The sequence below is a fragment of the Saimiri boliviensis genome, chromosome 9, assembly GCF_048565385.1.
Source record: "Saimiri boliviensis isolate mSaiBol1 chromosome 9, mSaiBol1.pri, whole genome shotgun sequence".
NCBI classification, from domain to species: domain Eukaryota; kingdom Metazoa; phylum Chordata; class Mammalia; order Primates; family Cebidae; genus Saimiri; species Saimiri boliviensis.
This window is the reverse complement of record NC_133457.1, coordinates 19,769,745-19,789,852: the sequence shown is the minus strand read 5'-3', so window position 1 is coordinate 19,789,852 and position 20,108 is coordinate 19,769,745. Positions and strand designations below refer to the sequence as shown.

Here is a 20,108-nt window from a genome sequence, read left to right as displayed (position 1 = left end):
ACCCTTATGATTCAGACTGACAGGATGATTTCATGCAAAGAAATGTTCCTCACAATCTTGCTCCTTATCAGTTCAAACAGATTGATTTTGACTAATATTCACCATTCAAATTGATCAGCATGCACAAAAGTTCTTAAAACCCTGACCCTGACATATAATCAATTATATCCTAGCCTGCCCAATAGAAGAAATAATATTTCTTATTGGGATAGCCCAATTCTAGAATGTAGCGCCAAAAGTACATTTACATTTTACCAAGATCTATTATGTCTCCTTTTTATTAAGAAAGCTGGGTGCCAAGCTTACTGCTCAAAGAAAAGCATAATTTTACATTCTTGTTTAACTAATTTTCTCCCCTTGCCTTCAATTCACTGCTAATCTCTTACTCTTTTTATAATGAGGCTTTGTTGTTAGCTTCTGCAGCTCCTTCCTAGAAGCAGATGTGGCATAACTGATAGATACCAAGATTTTAAAAATTTTAAAGTGGATAAAGACTTTGCCAAATGTTATTACCTATTGTATAACTACTGAAACTTTAAAAAGTAAAGAAACTCAAAACAGGAAACTATTCTTTTAAGCCAATGAGAAGAAACTGACTCTGATCTGTAGACTACAAAATGAACCTAATCTCCTAAATATAAAGAGAAAAATCTTTTAGAATTTCTCAGTGCCCTGCTTTTCAGAAGGTTCTGCTTTTCCTACAAGAAAGGGAATAACAGACTCTTCTACATAAAGTGAGCAGTAAGCGGCAACACCCAGAGGAGAAGAATGTGTGTAAGAGTGTTAGTCTGTTTTAGGGAAAATAATTAAAAACTATCACACTGTGTGGCAATGTGGACTTTCTCTCTTGCATGTATTTGTAACGTAATTGCCATTGCGGATCTTTATCTTCCCAGAGGCACAGAATGCTCTGTAATAGGCAGTGGGCCATAGACACTCCACCCATATGATTTCAATAGGCTACAGGCTTTTGTTTTTTGAGCATTTTTTCATCATTCTAAGACAGTATTTCCAAAGAAAAGGGTAACCATATTATGTTTTATTTTAATTTTTTGAGTTATTTTGCCAATGAGAAAAAGAGAAGGGCAAGCCACCCCAGTTTTGCCTCCTAAATCTCAAAGGCTTATGGTCTGGCTCCTAACTTGGTAGTGTGCTTGGGGAGATGGCTAACATTTTCCCGGCCTTAGCTCTGGAAAGCCTCAGCTTCTTCAAAAAGAAGGGTGGCCTGGAACATCTCTCCAGAGATGACAATTGGTGCCAGTGGTGATGAGGCGGACACTGTGAACAATGGGCACTGCCTTGGGGCCTGGGCAGACTTCCTGCACCCAAGTGCTGTCTTATGTCAGAGAGTACCTGAACTAATTTTTGCTGTCCTCAGTGGGAAAAACACCACCAATCCCTACTTAAGTTTCGTCACATCTTTCAGGGGACCAATATCTCTGAGTGTTTTCAAACAGATTAACAAAGATTGAAAACTAATAGCCAACTGCTCTTTGAACAATTGCTGCTTCTTAGTATTAGGAGAATTTCTGAGTTTCATTATATATCAGACATGTAAAGAGTGGTTGATTTATCAATCTTTTGTAACTCTTCCATTTTTTAAATCTTATATGCAGCACATTCTCTTTCTTAGGCTTGGGTTGCAAGTTATATATATGTGTGTGTGTGTGTGTGTGTGTTACACACACATGCCATTTTCAGAGACAGACTTCCAAAAGTAAAAAAATAAAATAACAATCGAGCATTTATTAATTGAGTCCCTATCTCCCCACCCTCAACACCGTAAGTCTCATTGTTGCTTTAATCTATGGAAATATAAGCAGATTAAGATTTTTTAAAAGTAGATGCAGTTTTTATACTGCTTTCCTTATACCAAAGAAAACAAAAGTGTTTTGGGAATAAACAGCTTTAACTGCTTTACGAATGAGAAAATGTGAGTGGAGACAGGTGATGAGGCTTAATTACAATATTGATTAAATATGGAAGCAAACAAATGTGTTTTGTAGGAAGGTTAGAGATGGGTGTGGTTGTGGCAGTAATAAACCCTGCTTGCTGACTGGGCAGTAATCCATGAATCAAAAGGTGAAATCTCCTCATCCAACCCTATTCTGTCACTCCACTGCACTGCAGTGATTTGATTACATGTTGGTCTTTCTAAATCGAGCAGGTAGAAGGCAGGGATGGCTTGTTCTTGTCAGCATCTCCAGTTCTGACACTTGTGGCTGGCAAGGAGGAGGGGCTCAGCCAATACAGTGGTCAGGGAGGAGTCAGAAACAAGAGTTTCCTGGGGTCAAAGTAAATCTCTTCCCGTTTTTCAGATTGATCATGACACTTCCTTCTCAAAGCAGTGTGACTCTGCCAGCAGTCCTGTGGGACTACAGGGCTTGTGGATATCTTTTTATTTCATAATTCACCCCTTCATATGTCTGTCCCTCTTACAAGTCCTGGAGCTACTCCTTGAGGGTTGAGACTGTCCCATTCATCCCTGTATCCTCTGTACCCAGCACAAAGTCTGGGTACACTGAGTAAATATTTGTCAATGAGATAACTGAATGAGCTTTCCTCCACAGATTAGTTGGCTATTAGTTTTACGCATATTATAAAACTAAATTTTCCTAAAGCCTATTTCTTTGCCCTCTCCCAATACCACGATGATTTTCTGTCCCCATTTCATACGTGTTGATATTGGGGTGAAAATAGTTTGTGAGACTTGCTTCAAATCCCTAATTAGTTGTCAGTTAATCTTGGATTGAACTCAGGCTGAAACTGTAGCCATGGACAGAATCAGTCACATTTCAGTTCTGAACCTTGTCTAGAATAATTCAGCATCCAGGATTGTTGACTATTCTACTAAAACATCAAAGTCTTTGACTCAAAACAAAAACAAAGTCACTGTTAAGGTGAGATCTCTAGGTAAAATGCTAGAGCTGAAAACCTGCCTTCTGAAATTTCACCATAATGTACAATATGCTTAGTTTCTTAATATGAACACTTGACGTATTTGGACCACCTTTCTCCTCCAACTTTGATTCACCAAGGTGTGTGTGCTTCCTATTTTTCTTAAGAGGAGCACATATTTTTATAATCTTTTTTGAGACAGGGTCTCACTCTATTGCTCCGGCCAGAGGGAAGTGGCATGATCTCAGCTCACTGCAGCCTCAACCTCCCAGGCTCAAGTGATCCTCCCACCTCAGCCTCCTGAGTATTTGGGACTACAGGTGGGCATGATATCTGGCTAATGTTTTGTATTTTTGTAGAGATGGCGTTCTGCCACATTGCCCAAGCTGGTCTCGAACTCCTGGGCTCAAGCGATCTGTCCACCTCCACCTCCCAAAGTGCTTGAATTACAGATATGAGCCACCATGCCTGGCCTGTAAGTTTTCTAGAAAGCATTTTGCCAACAACAGGGAGGAGCTGCCAGTAAATTTTATTGCACTATTTATTTCTATTTAAAAGCTATACACCTGGTCTCTTTATCAGACTTTATTGATATTATTATGGCTCATCAAATTAATTTAACAAAGACTTAAGTACCTCTTGTGTACTCATCAGGCTCTGTGATGAGTCAGATGAGCAGGTTTCTGTTTCTGTCCTGGATACATTCACAAATCATTTCCTAGTAACTGGGGAAGTGTTTTTGTTTGTTTGTTTTGTTTTTTTGTTTTTTGTTTTTTGTTGTTGTTGTTACTGTTCCACACTGTCAATGATTTCCTTACAATCTATGTTTGTACTGCTTTCTAATGGTAAATGCCATGACAAAGTGGTGCATAACCTGAGCTGATCATAGTACCTTATCCTTTTGGCCACTGTCATTAGTCTCACAAGTTGGCACATGACCTAAGCTTGGCCAGTCTTCTCTGGACTGAAGTTGGTAAAGAAAAGATCACTTTTATCTTAGGTTACATGCCTTAGAAATGTAAGCCTGCAACCATCAGCTTTCCTGCTCCTGGCCTCGTGAAGAAGACTGATTTATAGTAGAAGAAAATGATACCCACATGCAGAGAGAAATAGAGGAGATCGAAAGTCCTAACAATGTACAAGGCCATGGATGGAGGCACTGCTGAGGCCACTCCATACTTCCCAAGAATTGTCTTTGTGAACCAATGGACTTCCCATTCTCTGTTCAGACTAGTTTTCATTGAGTTTTGTTACTTGGAACCAGAGAATTAGAAGACTCTGTAAGAAGTATTCATGGAGGCCGGGCACGGTGGCTCACGCCTGTAATCCCAGCACTCTGGGAGGCCGAGGCGGGTGGATCACGAGGTTAAGAGATCGAGACCATCCTGGTCAACATGGTGAAACCCCGTCTCTACTAAAAATACAAAAAATTAGCTGGGCATGGTGGCGCGTGCCTGTAATCCCAGCTGCTCAGGAGGCTGAGGCAGGAGAATTGCCTGAACCCAGGAGGTGGAGGTTGCGGTGAGCCGAGATGGCGCCATTGCACTCCAGCCTGGGTAACGAGCGAAACTCCATCTCAAAAAAAAAAAAAAAAAAAAAAGAAGTATTCATGGAATAATAGAGAAGGTACAGATAGCTCAGTTTTATAAAGTTAAGACGGTCTTCATACAGATGAAGACAACCAAGCTTTGTCTTTAGGAATAAGGGATTCTGCAGAAGAATGAAAACAAGGACATTTCTGGGAGGCAAAGGAGAGTACAGTGCATTTGCATGGAAAATGAAGTAGTGTGATACAGGAGACACAAATGGAAAAAAAAGGCTCAACTTACATCACAAGGGAATTTCCTTGAATGCTTTATTATGAAGTTATGGCTTTGTCCTATAACCAATGATTGGGAAATCATCAAAGGATTTTAAGCACGGTGATGATATGGTCAAATTAATATTTTAGAACGATTAAGTGGTCACAATGGTGGGTTGTTGAGAAAGGGGGAGGAAATCAGAGCCCAGATAGGAGGCTACTCCAGTAAATGTGGTAAGAAATGATGAAGATCTAAACAAAGGCCTTGCATAAGATGGACCTTAGAGTCAAGATAGAGTCTGGAAGATTTGTTGGTGCCTTGTTGAACAGTAATAAGGAAGGAAAGGAGGCAGTCTGAGATAATGCTTTGGCTTCTGACTATCCAGATGGATGGGTGGAGGCACTGTTAAGCAAGAAGGAATGGCAGGTTCTGAGGGTGAGGATAGATTCCATTAGGCATGACTGATGCCCATGGGACTTCCACTTGGAGATGTCTAATAGACACAAAGAAGGAGTGCTATGCAGCTTTGCGGTGAAGTCAGAGCTGATAACACAAATTTAGAAATCATCATTAGAGTAGTGGGGGCAGATGAGGGAGCCCAGAAAATCCCCTGGGTAGTGTTACTTTCTAAAAGAGCCCTAGATAGGTATTTTTCATGCTGAGTTAATTTATCCTTCATCGGCTGTTCAATACTACAACAGATGCAACATATTAACCTCTTAATCTTATCAGTATAACAATAGCCAATGTGAAACACAAACTATTTACTTATTCTCTTTTATGGTGAGATGAATGTTACCAACTTATTTATCTACTTTCCCAGATTATCTATCTTTTAATTTAACCAACCTCCCTTCTTTCCTTCCTCTCTCCCTTTCCTCCCTCCCTTTCCTCCCTCCCTCCCTCCTTCCCTTCCTTCCTTCCTTTTGCTTTTTCTTTCTTTCTTTCATGGCATCCTTACTCACTCCTAAGGTTGCTCTGATATTTGCTTCCTTTACTTTTTTTATTTTTTATTTTTTTGCTCTGGTAACTATACTCAAGTGGCTTTCCTAAGTGCACATATATTACTGCAAAAGCACTCAGGTTGATAATGTAGAGCCTTGAGAATCTGCAGAGCTCTAAAGAAGCATACTTTGTGATTAGCCACCTTTTATCTGTTGAGAGCTCTTAATGTTTATTGTTAAGGATGTTCCAGTAGATACAGAGTTGACTTTATAAAAGTCAGCAATAGAAATATTTCCTAAGCTGCTTTTGGGTTTAGCCACCTTCAAACATTTTATCACTTTCTTTTTCTTCTTCTTCTTTTTTCTTTCACTAGTGAATTTGTGAAAGCTTTTTCAGCTCTTTGCAAGATTTTCTCAAACAGCAGTGGATGTTAGACAATCATGCACTCCAAATACAGCATAGCTATTTCTTCCTCCTTTAAAAACCTGGGTTTAAAGGGAAATAAGGATGTCTTTGAGGGAGATAATTAACTAAGAGCCAGGAAACCTGGGTTCTAATATCAACCTTTTCCGTTATGAGTTTATGGTCTTGGATTGTTATTTAAGGTCTTTGTGTTTTAGTTTCTGCATCCGAAAAGGGTCTACCTCTCAGCAGGTTATTGTGAGAACAGACACTCAGCATATATAGAAGTGCTTTGAATTTTTCAGCAAGCCTCTGAAAGAACATATAGCAACATGCTTAGCTCAGCTGACGAAAAGTCACCTGTATCCATTCTCTTAGTGAGAAAAAAGTTGATGAATGAAAACACTTAGCTCAGTGCTTGGCACGTAGTAAGTACTCAGTGAAATTGTAATTCTCAGTGCTTTCCTTCTTTCATTTTTTCCTTCTTCACTCCCTTCTTGCCTTCCTCCTTTTATACCTTCTTTCCTAAGATGCTTTTAGTCTGTCTTTGTTGACTTGTTTAGACTCACATCAGAATAATCTTTAATTTTCAGAAGCAAGGCCTTATTTTGGGATAATTTTTTTTGTAATAATACAAAAACTAGAAATAGGACCATTATCATCAGGCTTTAGGAGATATTTATGTTGTAATATTTTAGAGAACAAACAAGCAAAAGCTCAACTGTTACAGACAGAAAGGAGAGTCAAAGACCTAAAACCTTGAAAATGTTCTGATAAGGGAAGCTCATGGTGGCCACAGCCACAATGATTAAAGGATTGGTGGTTCAGAGTTGACTTGAGCTGTTTTCCCAATAATTTAGTGCTGATGGAGGCAAGAGAATGTGTCAGGCCTGTACTTCCTCTTGAAGGACTCTGGTTTGTCTGAATTTTTTAAATGCCTGTATTCTCTCTCCCTTGACATTACAGAGTAATTTGTGATTCTAATGTTATTACACATTCTACCAAGTTTTTAAAAACATGCATGTTGTTATTAATAAGGAGAGATGTTTGGAGTACTGAATGGAGGTGATTTTGTGTCAATGGTCTTGAATGTCTTTTTGCTTCAGAGAAGAATTTAAGCTGCCTTAAGTGATAGAAGTTTTGCTATGTATCTGTCTCCTGAAGTCTTCCCTTCTAACCCTCTGTCCCCAACACACAATAAAAGTGTCAACCATACTCAGCTACAACTGTTGGCCTCATATGGATTAAGCCTCTATGGCAGGCGTCCCCAAACTTTTTACACAGGGGGGCCAGTTCAGTGTCCCTCAGACCGTTGGAGGGCCGCCACATACTGTGCTCCCCTCACTGACCACCAATGAAAGAGGCGCCCCTTCCTGAAGTGCGGCGGGGCCGGATAAATGGCCTCAGGGGACCGCATGCGGCCCGTGGGCCGTAGTTTGGGGACGTCTGCTCTACGGCTTACATTTTGTTTTGTCAAGAAAAGGAAATAATACGAGGATCCTCTTATATAGAAAAGGGATTTTACATTTTATCAGTTTCAAATGATGGAATGTTTTCTTTAATATGAGAATAAATAACAGAGTAGGGATTTGAGCCCTACAAGTCCAATCAGGACATTGGACACTTTTTCCCCTGTCCCCAGAGAAAGAATAGTTGACACCGGCAGATTATGAAGGGCTGACTGATACGTGGCCAGGCGTGGAGACCTCCAGAGGCTCCAGGCTCGGACAACGCAGTCTGCCTGAGCTGGGAAGCCCTAGGCTGCTGCAGAGCTGTTATTATCAATCTTTTCCCCTCCTTCCTACCCTCAGGCTTTTTTCTAGACATTGAGAAAAAATACCTTCAGTGAAGCCCTGGAACTTTCAGGCACCCCATTTCCATATTTTCCTGAGATGATTCCACAGGCAAGTGGAGACCATGTCATTGCGCCAACCCCTACAGAAGAAAAAACTTAGAAAGTTGCTTGTGCAAATTGGAATCAAAAGGATGGGGGGTGGGGTATTTAAACAAAATTTGGTAGGTTATAGGAAGCCAGATAAATGAGTTAATATCAGCATGCATTTTTCCATTACAATTTAGGAGCTCACAGACTGTGTTTCATTCTTTAATCAACCAATGAAACATGGACTGTCAGTTCCTGGGAGCGGGACATATAAAGAAGCCTGAAAAATATGTGGCTCATCCATGAATTTTTGTTGTCCTTGTCCATTTAGTGCCTGACATAGTGGATGGTACACAGCAGGAGCACACACCTAGTACACAGTAAACACTCAATAAATTAGAGCAATAATAATTATTATGGTTGTTGTTAATTTTTATCTTTTTTCTCCTTTTCCCAGCATTTTCCTGCTCATATGAACCTCTGTGTCTCAGGAAGAATGTTATTTCTGAAAACTTTTGATAAGTAAGCCTGAGAATGTGGCTTATTTATGTTTTTCTAATGTCTAAATTTCTTGTGTATATGTTATATATATATTTCCCCTCTCTCTGAAGGCATTACTTCTATCTGCACAGATGTATAGTGCCCGACTTGTTAGTTGTTGAATTTCCCATATCTAACTCAGTGCCAGGCCCAGAGTAGTAGAAATAGACACATATATCCATGATTTTTTGGAAAGGTGGTCATTGTCTACTCAGAGATGCATTGCGCTAGAGCAAGCACCAATGGAAAATGAATTTATTTATTGGTTCTTCCCTTAATTCAGTATGCATTTTTTAAACACTTGCTAAGTACAGCTTAAACATCAGTTACCATTTACAACTCTGCTTGGCTTTCATCAGTGATACCCTGTACACTAAATGCAGACACATCTTGATTCTGCTACAGTCTCTGGAATGTACGGTTCTTACAATGTCTGTGTTAATTACGGACATTTAGGAAAGCATTTCAGTAACACTGTTTTTTATTTCTGCTCCCCCCACCCCACCCCGGAATCAGTGATCTTCCTATTGTTAAAAATAATCAGTAGCTTTTATTTTGAAGATTACCTATTTTGTGGTAGAGCTCTGGCAGCTGGACCTCCACTTTCTCTCTCTGGAAAAGATGGTACTCAGCTTGTTCACAGACTGGTGGGATCATGTTGAATTGTCTTGCCACAGAATAGGCTTCCTAGAGAGGAATGAGAATTTATACTTATGAGAAATAAGCTTCGCTGTAATTTGTATGCATGAGAAATGTTTACTATGGTGAAATCAGTACAAACCAAGAAACACGTAGGATGCCAAATAATAAGCAAAGTTGTCACCACCAACTTCACTAAGAGCAATATGAAATATAGGAAATCCTTATTAATTCTTTGGGAGGGTTTGGACTGAGTTAAGTCTAGGGCAAATTAGTCAAAGTGTGAATTACAGACTATGATAAAGAAAATGTGGTTTAACTATTTTTAAGTTTCTAAAGAAATAAGACTTAGACTAACTTATAAAAAGTATCTGTAACTAGTTCAATATGAACAGTATAGTTAATAACAGTTTTTTATAAGGAAACTAGAATACTCTGTTAATATATCTCATTAGCTGTGAAATTCACTTTACCATCTTGCCACCGGAGAACGCTGTATTCTCTGTCGTATTCTGAACAGATGAGCTCCAGCTCCAATATCCATCTCTATAATGATGGAATTGATTCTAGAATTCTAGTACCGTAGTGATTGTGAGAAAAGTTTGCAAAAGATCTTACAATTTATGCATGACATCTGCAAGGCAATAATAAACTATTCAATAGCCACTTAAAAATAAAAATTAAATTACCATGATCTCCATAGCACTCCACCTCGAGGTACCCCAGTACATCGCCATGCCTTGGTTTATCACATGTGTCATGGCTCGAACAATTTCTATGGAAGGTCAAACAGATAGCATTTCATGAATTCATCTACATTTCAGAATTATGTGATTTTTACCCCTCTATCCAAAGCTTAGAAGCTTAATGTAATCATTTGTTTGATTAATAAAGTTAGTCTGATATTGGTGACAACATTATAGTCTGACATGAAATACTAATGGTTTGGAGGCTGATGGTACTTTCAGGTAAACTGACATTCCATTTTCCATTTATAGCAGCAACACTAAATGATACTGAAAACATAATGACCACTTTAAGTTCTTCTTTTAATTTGATTGCTTGACGGTTCCTGGCCTAATAAAAAATACTTGATTCACCTTTTTAAGAACCTGGGTACCTTTCTCACTAAAGTGAGAAGTAAGAGAAAGCATTTGTTTTGGCTTTGTAGAAGGTAAGGTCATGGAGGGCGAAAAGCTTGTCTTTGTATATTGGACTTGCAGAGCTGGGCCTCACACAGAATGGGTCTCTAATAGAGGTGACTCAACAACAGTGTGTTTAGCAGAAAGATAAACATATTAAATGCTGAACAAACAGCTGAAGCCACAGTGGCTCACAGCTTGCCATGACACACCCTGTCCTTGATCACTTTGAACCAAATTTTGTCCTAAGACACCCACATAATTGATTTCATTGGGGTCTGTTTGTGGTCCCACCCAGTGTGCTCATCAGCCTCATGCAGCTCGACATCACGTTTCCTAAACAGGAAAATGAATCCCTTCCCCAGAGGATGGAGCTGAGCAAATCCTCTTGGCACCAGCCAGATATGTTGCAGAACAAAAGAGCTTTAATTTAGTGAAAGTTTAATTTAGTGAAAATTCACAGACAGGGTTGGATTTATTCTACAAAGCAGGTCGATTAAACACTCAGGATGCCAGGTCACTTGACATTTTCAAAAAGTCGCAGGACTTGGGCTTTTCTATTTCTCAGTAATACTAGTCTGTAAAGTGCCCTTCAGAAGAACCAAATTCTTGTCTCAAAGTAGAGTTGCAGTAGATGTACTTTTTAAAAAAAATTCTCATGAGCAGACACTGTCTAAATTAATAGGGAACAGGATTTGGAATGAAATGGCCAGAGTCAGGGTGTTAGCTTCTTTGCTTATTTGGCTTGTGTAAACCATTTTTATTTGCCCTTGATTTCTTTGTTTGGAAGATAGGAATACTTTCATTCACCATTGTGTGTCCAATAGATGTAAAAGCTGGCTTGTAAGCAAAATAGTTTTCTTTCCTGGAGAAAGACTCTAGAATGTCAGATTATTGCCCAGCAACTAAAACTATGAAGTTCATTCTCCATTTATAAAACATATATGATTTAAAAAGTGTAAGGAACTGCTTTTCTTCTCTTTCATTATACAAATGGAGATGTGTGCCTATGATAAACATTTCTAGAAGTTGAAAACAATCATATGAATCTCTTCCCCGGATGGATTCTCTCTTTGGATGTCACCATCACTGCACCAGGTTCCTTTCCTTTCCCTTCACAACCTGTATCATTCAGAGCTGGGAGTTCAGCCAATCAACACTATCTACTACGTTTCTGCTGTTCTGGGTGCTGGAGATACTGTGGTGAATCAAACATGCTGGTAAACACAGAAGAGGTTAACAGAGGATAAACGACCTGGCCTCTCCCTTAACTCTGTCCCTGCCACCAAGTAAGACAAGCACAGAATGCTGACAGGAAGCTTGGGCACGTGGGAGTCCTTGACAAGAGCAGTGAAGATAGAATGGAAGTTGTGACCCTTCCTGCACATTCAGTCAATTATACAACACACAGGAATTAAAAGCCTAATATTTGCCAGTCACTGTGCTGGTTGCTGGATTCATCTGTGAGTAAAACAGACACCAAGTTCCTGGACTCAAGGAGTTTAGAGTTGTGTGGAGAAGTAAACAAGTAAGTTATTATAAAATGTAGTGTTATGAAGAAAATAACATAGGGGACTGGGACAGGAAATGAAAGAGAAGACCTATTTAGTAGAGTAAGGAAGGTCTCACTAAACAGTAATCATGTTTAGGCATAAAAAATAAAAAAGCCATCCATGTGAAGAACAGTGGAAAAGCATTCGAGGCAGATGGCACAGCATGTGCCTAGGCCCTGAGGTAGGACAGAACTTAGCGAGTTTCAGCAATGCGGTGGGGGTGGGGAAGGAGGACAGGGGTACCAGATAAAGTTGGCAGAGAGCAAACCATGTCATTTGTATGTTATTCAAGGTTTAATGAAGTAATTAGCATTTTATCAGGTAAGGGGATGGTAGACTATAGTTGCATTTCAGAACACTGTCTCTGGAGAATCAGTAGTAATGGAGGACTGGAGGAAGTAGGAAGAGCTTGACAAGGTATTGCTGTATTCTAGGCAGGAGATGAGGGTGATTTGTTAATAGGTCGGTGGTAGCAAACAGAGAGAGGTGGATGGATTCAAAATACAAGTTGGAGACAGAATCCACAGTACTTAACAGATGGACAGAGTGTCGTCAGGGAAAGGGAGGAATTAAAGCTGTTTTCCCAGATACTTGGCTGTTTATAGAGATAAGGGAGACTGAAGGAAGAACAGATTTGGGAGAAAAATCAAGAGTTCTTTGGACGTGCGAAAAATGGAGATGCATGTGCGATACTAAAGGGGAGATGTTGGGTGGATATTTAATAGTTGGATAAATGAGACAGTGAGCAATCTGGGCCAGAGGTGGTATATATATTTATTAGTTACTAGTCTATTGATTATATTTAAATTCATGAAAATGGATGAGCCTAGTAAGGACAGGCTATAGAGAGAAAAGAGAAAAGGTTCTGATGGCCGGCCCCGGGGATTAGAGAGAGGACCCATGAAAGATTCTGGGTAGCCGGCAGCCAGAGGGGCAGGAGGGAAGCCAGCACACAGGGATGTGTCAGACCAAGAGCAAAGGCACTTCAAGAGGGAGCTGTGCCCACAGGGTAGAAGGCCACAGGCATTCATGTCAGAACAGCCCAAAACCATGTCCACTGGATTTGGCCACATGTAAGGAGGTCACTGCAGACCATGAGAAAAGCAGCTTCAATGTCAGCGATGTGATGGGATCAAGCAAGGCTGGAGTCCATGGAAGCCACTCAATGGAAGAATGCCTGGAAGAAGAGGAGGTTTTAAGACCATGCATTCAATAAGTTTGGAAGAGAAATAGGACAGGAGCTGAAGGGGTATTCAGGACATTAAGAGTAAGCCTGTGTGCCATTGTGAGTGACCTAGGAAGAGAGAGTTATTGATGAAAATGGACTGGGGTCTGGGAAAGAAGTGGGAGAGAGAGACTTGCTAAAGGGAGAGGGGGAAGGGGCAGAGCCCCTAGAGGTGGGAAGGACACTTCTGTCAAGATGATGGGACCCAGGGAGGTTTGTACAACTCATCATGGGAAGATATGGGAGCACCTGTTTGATGAATTCTATTCTCAATAAACTGTGAACCAAGTGAAAAAGGAGGTGTGAGGTGTGTAGGAGAAAAGGGTGAGGAGAGCCTCTGCAAAGCACTTCAATGCCCCAGGTCTTTTTGTTGCTGGTAGTTTTTTTCCTCACTTAGCTTTTGACTCTGAAGAGAAAAGCTTGGTGGAATTGGGAAAAGAGACCTCTGTGAGTTCTTGTCCTCGAAGGAGGCTGTAACATCAAAAGCAGGGAGCAATTGCAGGAGAACTGAGAGGCTGAAGTTTTCATGATTCATGTTGCCATGAATTAAAATTTAATTATATATCAGAAAAATTCGTTTAGCTTACTAACAGGAATGAACCGAGGTGGGTTTTTACATTATTTGAATAATTAAGAACACTAGAGGGCAGCATTGCTGAAAGGAAAAATCAGCTGTCTTCTCGACACTTGTTTTAGGTGTGTAACATGGAGATTCATTTTTAAAGCCTCCTAGGTAGAATATCAATTCTGAGTGGGGAAAGGATGTTAGAAAGATAGTTTAGTGCACTGCATCATTTGCCTCTGGGAAAGGAGACTCAGACAAACGTGATTAAACCTGATAACCCAGTACTTAATGTGACCCTCCTGGCCCAGACTCCTTCCCCAGCTTTCTAGAAGCCTTAACCCAAGTGGTTCTCAATCCTGACTACATCTGGAGTGAGGACTTTACAAACTACCCATGCCCAGGCTCCACTGAAATTCTATTGTATTAGAATCTCTTGGGGATGAGGCCCCAACATCGATGATAATTTAGAAACTCATCCCAGATGATGATTCTAGCACGCAGCTGGGATTTAGAATGAATGTTCTTGTCTATACCAGTGGTCTCAAGAGTGTAGCTCCTGGACCAGCAGCAGCATCTGGGAACTTGTTACAAATGCAAATCCCAGGGCCTCACCCCAGACCTAGTAAACGAAGTCTGCATCTGTGTTTTAGGCAGCCTTTCAAGCAATGCTGATACACACTAAAGTTTGAGAACCACTGCTTGATACCGTTCCCAAGCAAGCCATTTCAATGAGTACGAACATCTTTCCACATTTCCTCTTTTACACTTTTAACTAATCTAAGTGCTTCATGCTATAATCTTTAGTTATTTGCGTTAGTACATAGCTAGTATGGTATCTATGCACGCGCACGCATACATGCACACTTTCTCTCTCTGTCTCTCTCTCTCTCTCGTGTGAATCAAAATCACCTGGGAAATCTGATTAAATGCCAAGATCTAGGTCCTAGGTTCCTTCAGTGAGCCACGGTCTTTGTATTATTTTCATTAGCTCTCACTCACAAACTTTGAGAAAAACTGTCTAAACTATTGAAACACTTTGTTAAATCCTCCCTGTGCACTCCTTTCCAGGTTGAACTAATCATTATTATTATTATTATTATTTGAGACAGAGTCTTGCTCTGTCGCCAGGCTGGAGTGCAGTGGCGCAATCTCGACTCACTGCGACCTCCACCTCCTGGGTTCAAGAGATTCTTTCGCCTCAGCCTCCCGAGTAGCTGGGACCACAGGCGCATGCCACCACGCCCGGCTAATTTTTGTATTTTTAGTAGAGACGGGGTTTCACCATGTTGGTCAGGATGGTCTTGGATCTATTGATCTCGTGATCTGCCCACCTCGGCGTCCCAAAATGTTGTGATTACAGACGTGAGCCACCGCGCCCAGCCAATAATCATTATTCTTTAATCTAGTGATGTCTTTCCAGCGCTCACATGCAGTTCTCACACATAGTCCCCATATCCTTAGCATATGGGTGGCTGCCTACAAATGCTGCAGGTCCATTTTGTTTCCCTGAGTACTCCATTTCCTTCTGTAAAGTGAGAAATGATATGGATGTTGTGAAATTCTTTCAAAGCTTAACGCAGGATAATATGTGGAGAATAATTTGTGAATTTGAAATAGTAACACAAATTGAAAATGGCCCTGGTTTCTTCTCAAATAGGCCCAGCTTCTAACATTTTGGGGACATCTTTTTCAGTAATGTAGGCCATCAATGTTTTTAAAAATAGGCATTTTATGTCAAAGGAATTAATACAACTATTTGTTCTGAGTGAAAACAATTTCTGTTGATAGATATTTTAATTTTCTAAATTGGATCACATGCAAAAAATGGAAGCTCATATTTAATTTTTTTTCCCTGCAGAATGTTCCCTAGAACTTTGAAAGTTGTAAGCAAATAGTTGTACTGTATGAACCATAAGCCATAAGGACTAAAGATAAAAATATCTTCATTACAAATTAGTATTTTGACCATAAAAAATGTACTCAAATTAGTATAGCCATAGAGACAAAATGATAAAAGCAAAAGAAACCTTAGAGGTAATCCAGTGCAGTTTCTTCTTATTCTAGATGAGGAAACAGGTTAGGAGTGAAGTTTTTAGGCATCATTAAAAGCTTGAATATTATTAACAGTTATAAATATTTTAAATATGCTTGCAAAATGGTGAGAAAAAACATGCAAAATAATAATTGTAGTATTTGGTGGAATTATATGTAATTTTGTTCTTAACTTTCCACATTTTCAGTAAATATGTGTTATACTTTTATGTAAAAAAGAAAGAACTATTATCTAACAAGCAAGGGCACTACTTTAAACACTAACATGTTACACATTTAACCAAATGAAATTGCTATTTTTAGAACCCCACAACAATTTTATATTAGCAGGATCCTATGGTTCAACCCAGCTGATACCAGATTTCTTTTTTTTTTAAGAGGCAAGGATCAAGGTGGAAGCTAGAACACAGGCATTATGCAAGAATTGCAAGAATTTGGTTTATCAGAGGAGTTGCTGTTAACACTAATAAAAAATAGGCCTAGATGTAGGCAAAATTTTTACTTCAGCTCAGCTGTTTGTGATTTATCTACCTTAAGTTGTTTATTTATTTAACTTCAGAAGCTTGTGGGTGGTGGCGGTTTATGATTGCACTTCTTTGCAGCTTAGAGGAATCCTCTTGAATTTTGAGCAGTCTTTCCTCTTCTGAGCTGTGGAGAATCCTCTCTCACAGTGCTCAGCTTGATGCATGGAGATAGAGGACTCTCATTTCTCAGAGGATCAGAAACTTATAACCATAAATGAAATGATGTCATCATTAATATTGATCACGAGTCACATGTTTTAAAGGTTTGCTGATTGTCTGAGGAGAGCTTGGTTCCATTTGCCTTACAGAGCATGTGCTAGGATGCAGGAGACATTGGGTTTTTTTGGCCGCATCACAGTCAGTAACCTTTGACATCTCTTGTCCTTGCTGAGATCTCAGTTTCTTCAATGCAAATGAGCAGATTGATAATAATTAAGCATATACTTAATCTTCCCACCTTAACCTTGTTTAGGTGGGAATATTGGCATCTAGTTTCTTTGAGGAAAAACCTGAGAAAGATAAAGTCACTTGGGCCAGGTCTCAGCATATAGTCTAGAAACCACATCTAGCTTTGAAGTTCTGTGATCAATCATCATGAGAGGCTCTGTGCATAGTGCATTGAGGGAGAAGATGGTTTGGGAAGAGAAAAATAACAGGGTATTTACTTAATTGACCTAATTGTGTATTTGTGAACATGTAAGGCCTTGTGTGTGGTTATATCCATCCATCCCTTTGCATTTAATACTCAGATGGCTATAGTTCATAATGAGTATACATGACTTGGGAAATATGAGCTGTCTCTGTTTTTTTGAAGAAAGACTAAAATCTGATAACTCCTTGAACAGAGAGGCAAAAAAAAAAAAAAAAAAAAAAAAAAAAAAAAAAAAAAAAGGGCTGGTGTCTCCATCTCGTCTGTCAAAGCTTAGAGAAAGAGTGGTCTACACAGGGCAGTTTACAGCGAATATGCTTTCTGGATCAGGTCACTGGCCAAACTGATTCTGAATCAGAACAGAATAGATTCAAGAGAGTAGAAAGGAATTCACATATTGAGCCAAGTCAGTAAAACTTCTTCTATCTGAAGAAATTGCACCTTCTTCAAAACTCTGACCCAAGAATGTAGCTTTATGTCTCCAAAGGCAATGCATTTTCCTCTACCCTGTAGTTACCCTGAGAGAACCCTCCCTAAAGAGCACATGGTCCTCAACCTCTCCTCTCTGCCACACACTGGTTTTCCTTGACTCTAGACAGTTTGAAGTGAGCCTTTGATATTGCCCAAATGTAATTTCAGAACCTTATTCTAAAATGTGAAATAGGTTATTAAAATGGGACACTTTTAGTCTCACTTTTAGCTCAAGTCCAAAGGCTCTGAACAGCAACTGTTGTTTTTAAGTAGCCCTGAGTTCCAAAGTGAAGCACTAGATCACCTGTGCAGGAGACCATGGTGAAAAATGGTCATCTTTAGCCCAACCTTTACCTTGAGAACATAAATGAGTGAAAAAAAAAAACCCTTTTAGAACTGATTAATGAATTTGGTAAGGTTGCAGGACACATAGTCAACATATGAGAATCGGTACTATTTCTATACAATAACAACAAACTAGCTGAAAAATAAATCATGAAAGCAATATCATTTACAATAGTCACAAAAAATTAAATACTGAGTAATATGGTTTGGATGTTTGTCCTCCCCAAATCTCATGTTGAAATGTGATTCCCAATGTAGGAAGTGACTAAACTCCTATTTCTCATCATGTACAAAAATCAACTCAAAATGGATGAAAGACCTAAATGTAAGACCTGACCTGAAGGTATGAAACTACTAGAAGAAAACAGAAGAAGTGCTTCAGGAAATGGGTCTAGACAAAGATTTTATGGTAAAGACCTTGAAAGCACGCACAGCCCACAAAAAACAAAAATAGACAAATGGAATTGCATTAAACTAAAAAGCTTCTGCACAGCAAAGGAAGTAATCGACAGTGTAAACAGACAAAACCTACAGAATGGGAGAAAATGTTTGTGAATTATTCATTAAGAAGAAATTAAATATACAAATAGCAGCAAAAAAAAAAAGCACAAAACCCAAGTAATCCAATTTAGAAATGGGAAAATGATCTGAATAAATATTCCTCCAAAAAGACATACAACTGGCCAACAAGGAAGACCTGTCTCTTAGAAAAGAAAAAAAAAAAAAAAGGGCATGAGATACCATATCACCCATTAGACTGGCTATCATTAAAAAAGACAAAAAGAAAAATAACAAATGCTGGCAAGAATGTGGAGAAAAGGAAAATCATATGCTTTTGGCAGGAATGTAAATTAGCACACCTAGTACAGAAAATAGTATGGAAGTTTCTCAGAAAACTAGAACTAGAACTACCATATAATCCATCAATTCCACTACTGGTTATATATCCAAAGGAAAGGAAATCAGTGTGTTGAAGAGATATCTGCACTCTCATGTTTACTGCAGCCTAATTCACACTAGCCAAGATATGGAATCTACCTAAGTGTTTATCAACAGATGAATTGATAAAATATGGTATAGCTACATAATGGAATATTTTTCAGCCATAAAAAGGAATTAAATACTGTCATTTGTGGCAACATGGATGAGCCTGATGGACATTATATTAAGTGAAATAAGCCAGGTGCAGAAAGATAAATACTCATATTTATCTCATGCATATGTGGAAGCTAAGTAAGTTGATCTCATAGAAGCAGAGAAAAGAATACTGGTAACTAGAGGCTGGTATGTGGGAAGGAAAGGAAGATAGGGAGAGTCTGGTTAATAAACACATTACTGTTATATAGGAGGAATAAGTTCTAGTGTTCTGTAGCACTGTAGAGAGACTATAGTTAATTGTTTATTCTTTATTTTCAAATAGCTAGAATAGAGTATTTTGAATGTTTCCAGCACAAAGAAACGATAAATGTTTGTGGCACTGGATATGTTAATGACCCTGATTTGATCATCACACCTTGTATAAGGGTATCAAAATACACACTGTGCTCCATATATATGTACAATTATTATGTGTCAATTAAAAATAATAATAAGAGAATAAATGGAGGTTGAGAGATTATTTGGTCTTCTTTGAGTTTTGTGGTATTTCCCCTGTGATCTTTCCGTCCACCTCTATCTTTCACCTCATCTCTAATTAAATACAACTTTAGAACCTAAAATTCCCATTTGTAGAACTTGCAAGCCAGTAAGAATAGTTCCCTGAATTAAGAGCCTGACCTTGTGACTTCTCCCTAATAGTTACAAGCTGTCCTGGGAACTCTGCTCACTCCTTGTTCAACTCTCCCTACAGAGGGGAGGCTATGTGATGCTGTATCCTTTTAATATTATTTCTTGCTCTAGCAGACATGTACTCTTTAATCCTAGCAAGACAGCAGTTGTTCATCTTACATTTATATTAAAATGGCAAAGTGAATTGCCCAAAGCAATGACAGAGCTTTCTACTCTATCCTCATTATTTCTCTGTAATTCTTTTATCACCACCTCCAGTTTTTCCAGCTTCTCACCTAGACTTATACCACTGCCTGCTGACATGCTACAAGAAATAATTATGTAGAATATGGTTCACAAAATTGTACCTTTCTTTCAACATAATCTAAATATGGCCCCACCATTTCCTACTAAAGCCTGGTGATTCCAAGTAATCAGTTTGCTGTGTTTGGTTAATTCTAAATGGTAATAATTCAAGAGATTATTCTATCCTGATAAAAGTGAGGTGGCATCCACAATGAGTATAGAGTGCAATGCTATTATTGCATATGTTAAGTTCTATAGGATTTGTGAATAGTGCGATGAATTTGAATAAATTTTAAAACACTCAAAATGAAAGTAAACCCATCACTTTAAATTTTATCTTGAGCAAGGCAATGAACAAATTTAAACAAACAAATCTAAGTGAACCGAAATTATAGGATTGT

At 39.0% G+C, this 20,108-nt stretch overlaps 1 protein-coding gene across 5 annotated transcripts in view; it reads right to left on the bottom strand.

Moving 5' to 3' along the window:
• KCNAB1 (potassium voltage-gated channel subfamily A regulatory beta subunit 1) overlaps positions 1-20,108 on the bottom strand; it is a 352,698-nt gene that overhangs the window by 11,022 nt on the left and 321,568 nt on the right. For all 5 annotated transcript variants that reach the window (XM_074405544.1, XM_074405546.1, XM_003925001.4 and 2 more), the window contains 3 exons: positions 9,798-9,883; positions 9,036-9,156; positions 7,888-7,982 (listed from right to left, as the gene is read on the bottom strand). In XM_074405544.1, the coding sequence (XP_074261645.1) occupies positions 7,888-7,982; positions 9,036-9,156; positions 9,798-9,883 (302 nt within the window). The remainder of the gene's footprint in view (positions 1-7,887; positions 7,983-9,035; positions 9,157-9,797; positions 9,884-20,108) is intronic.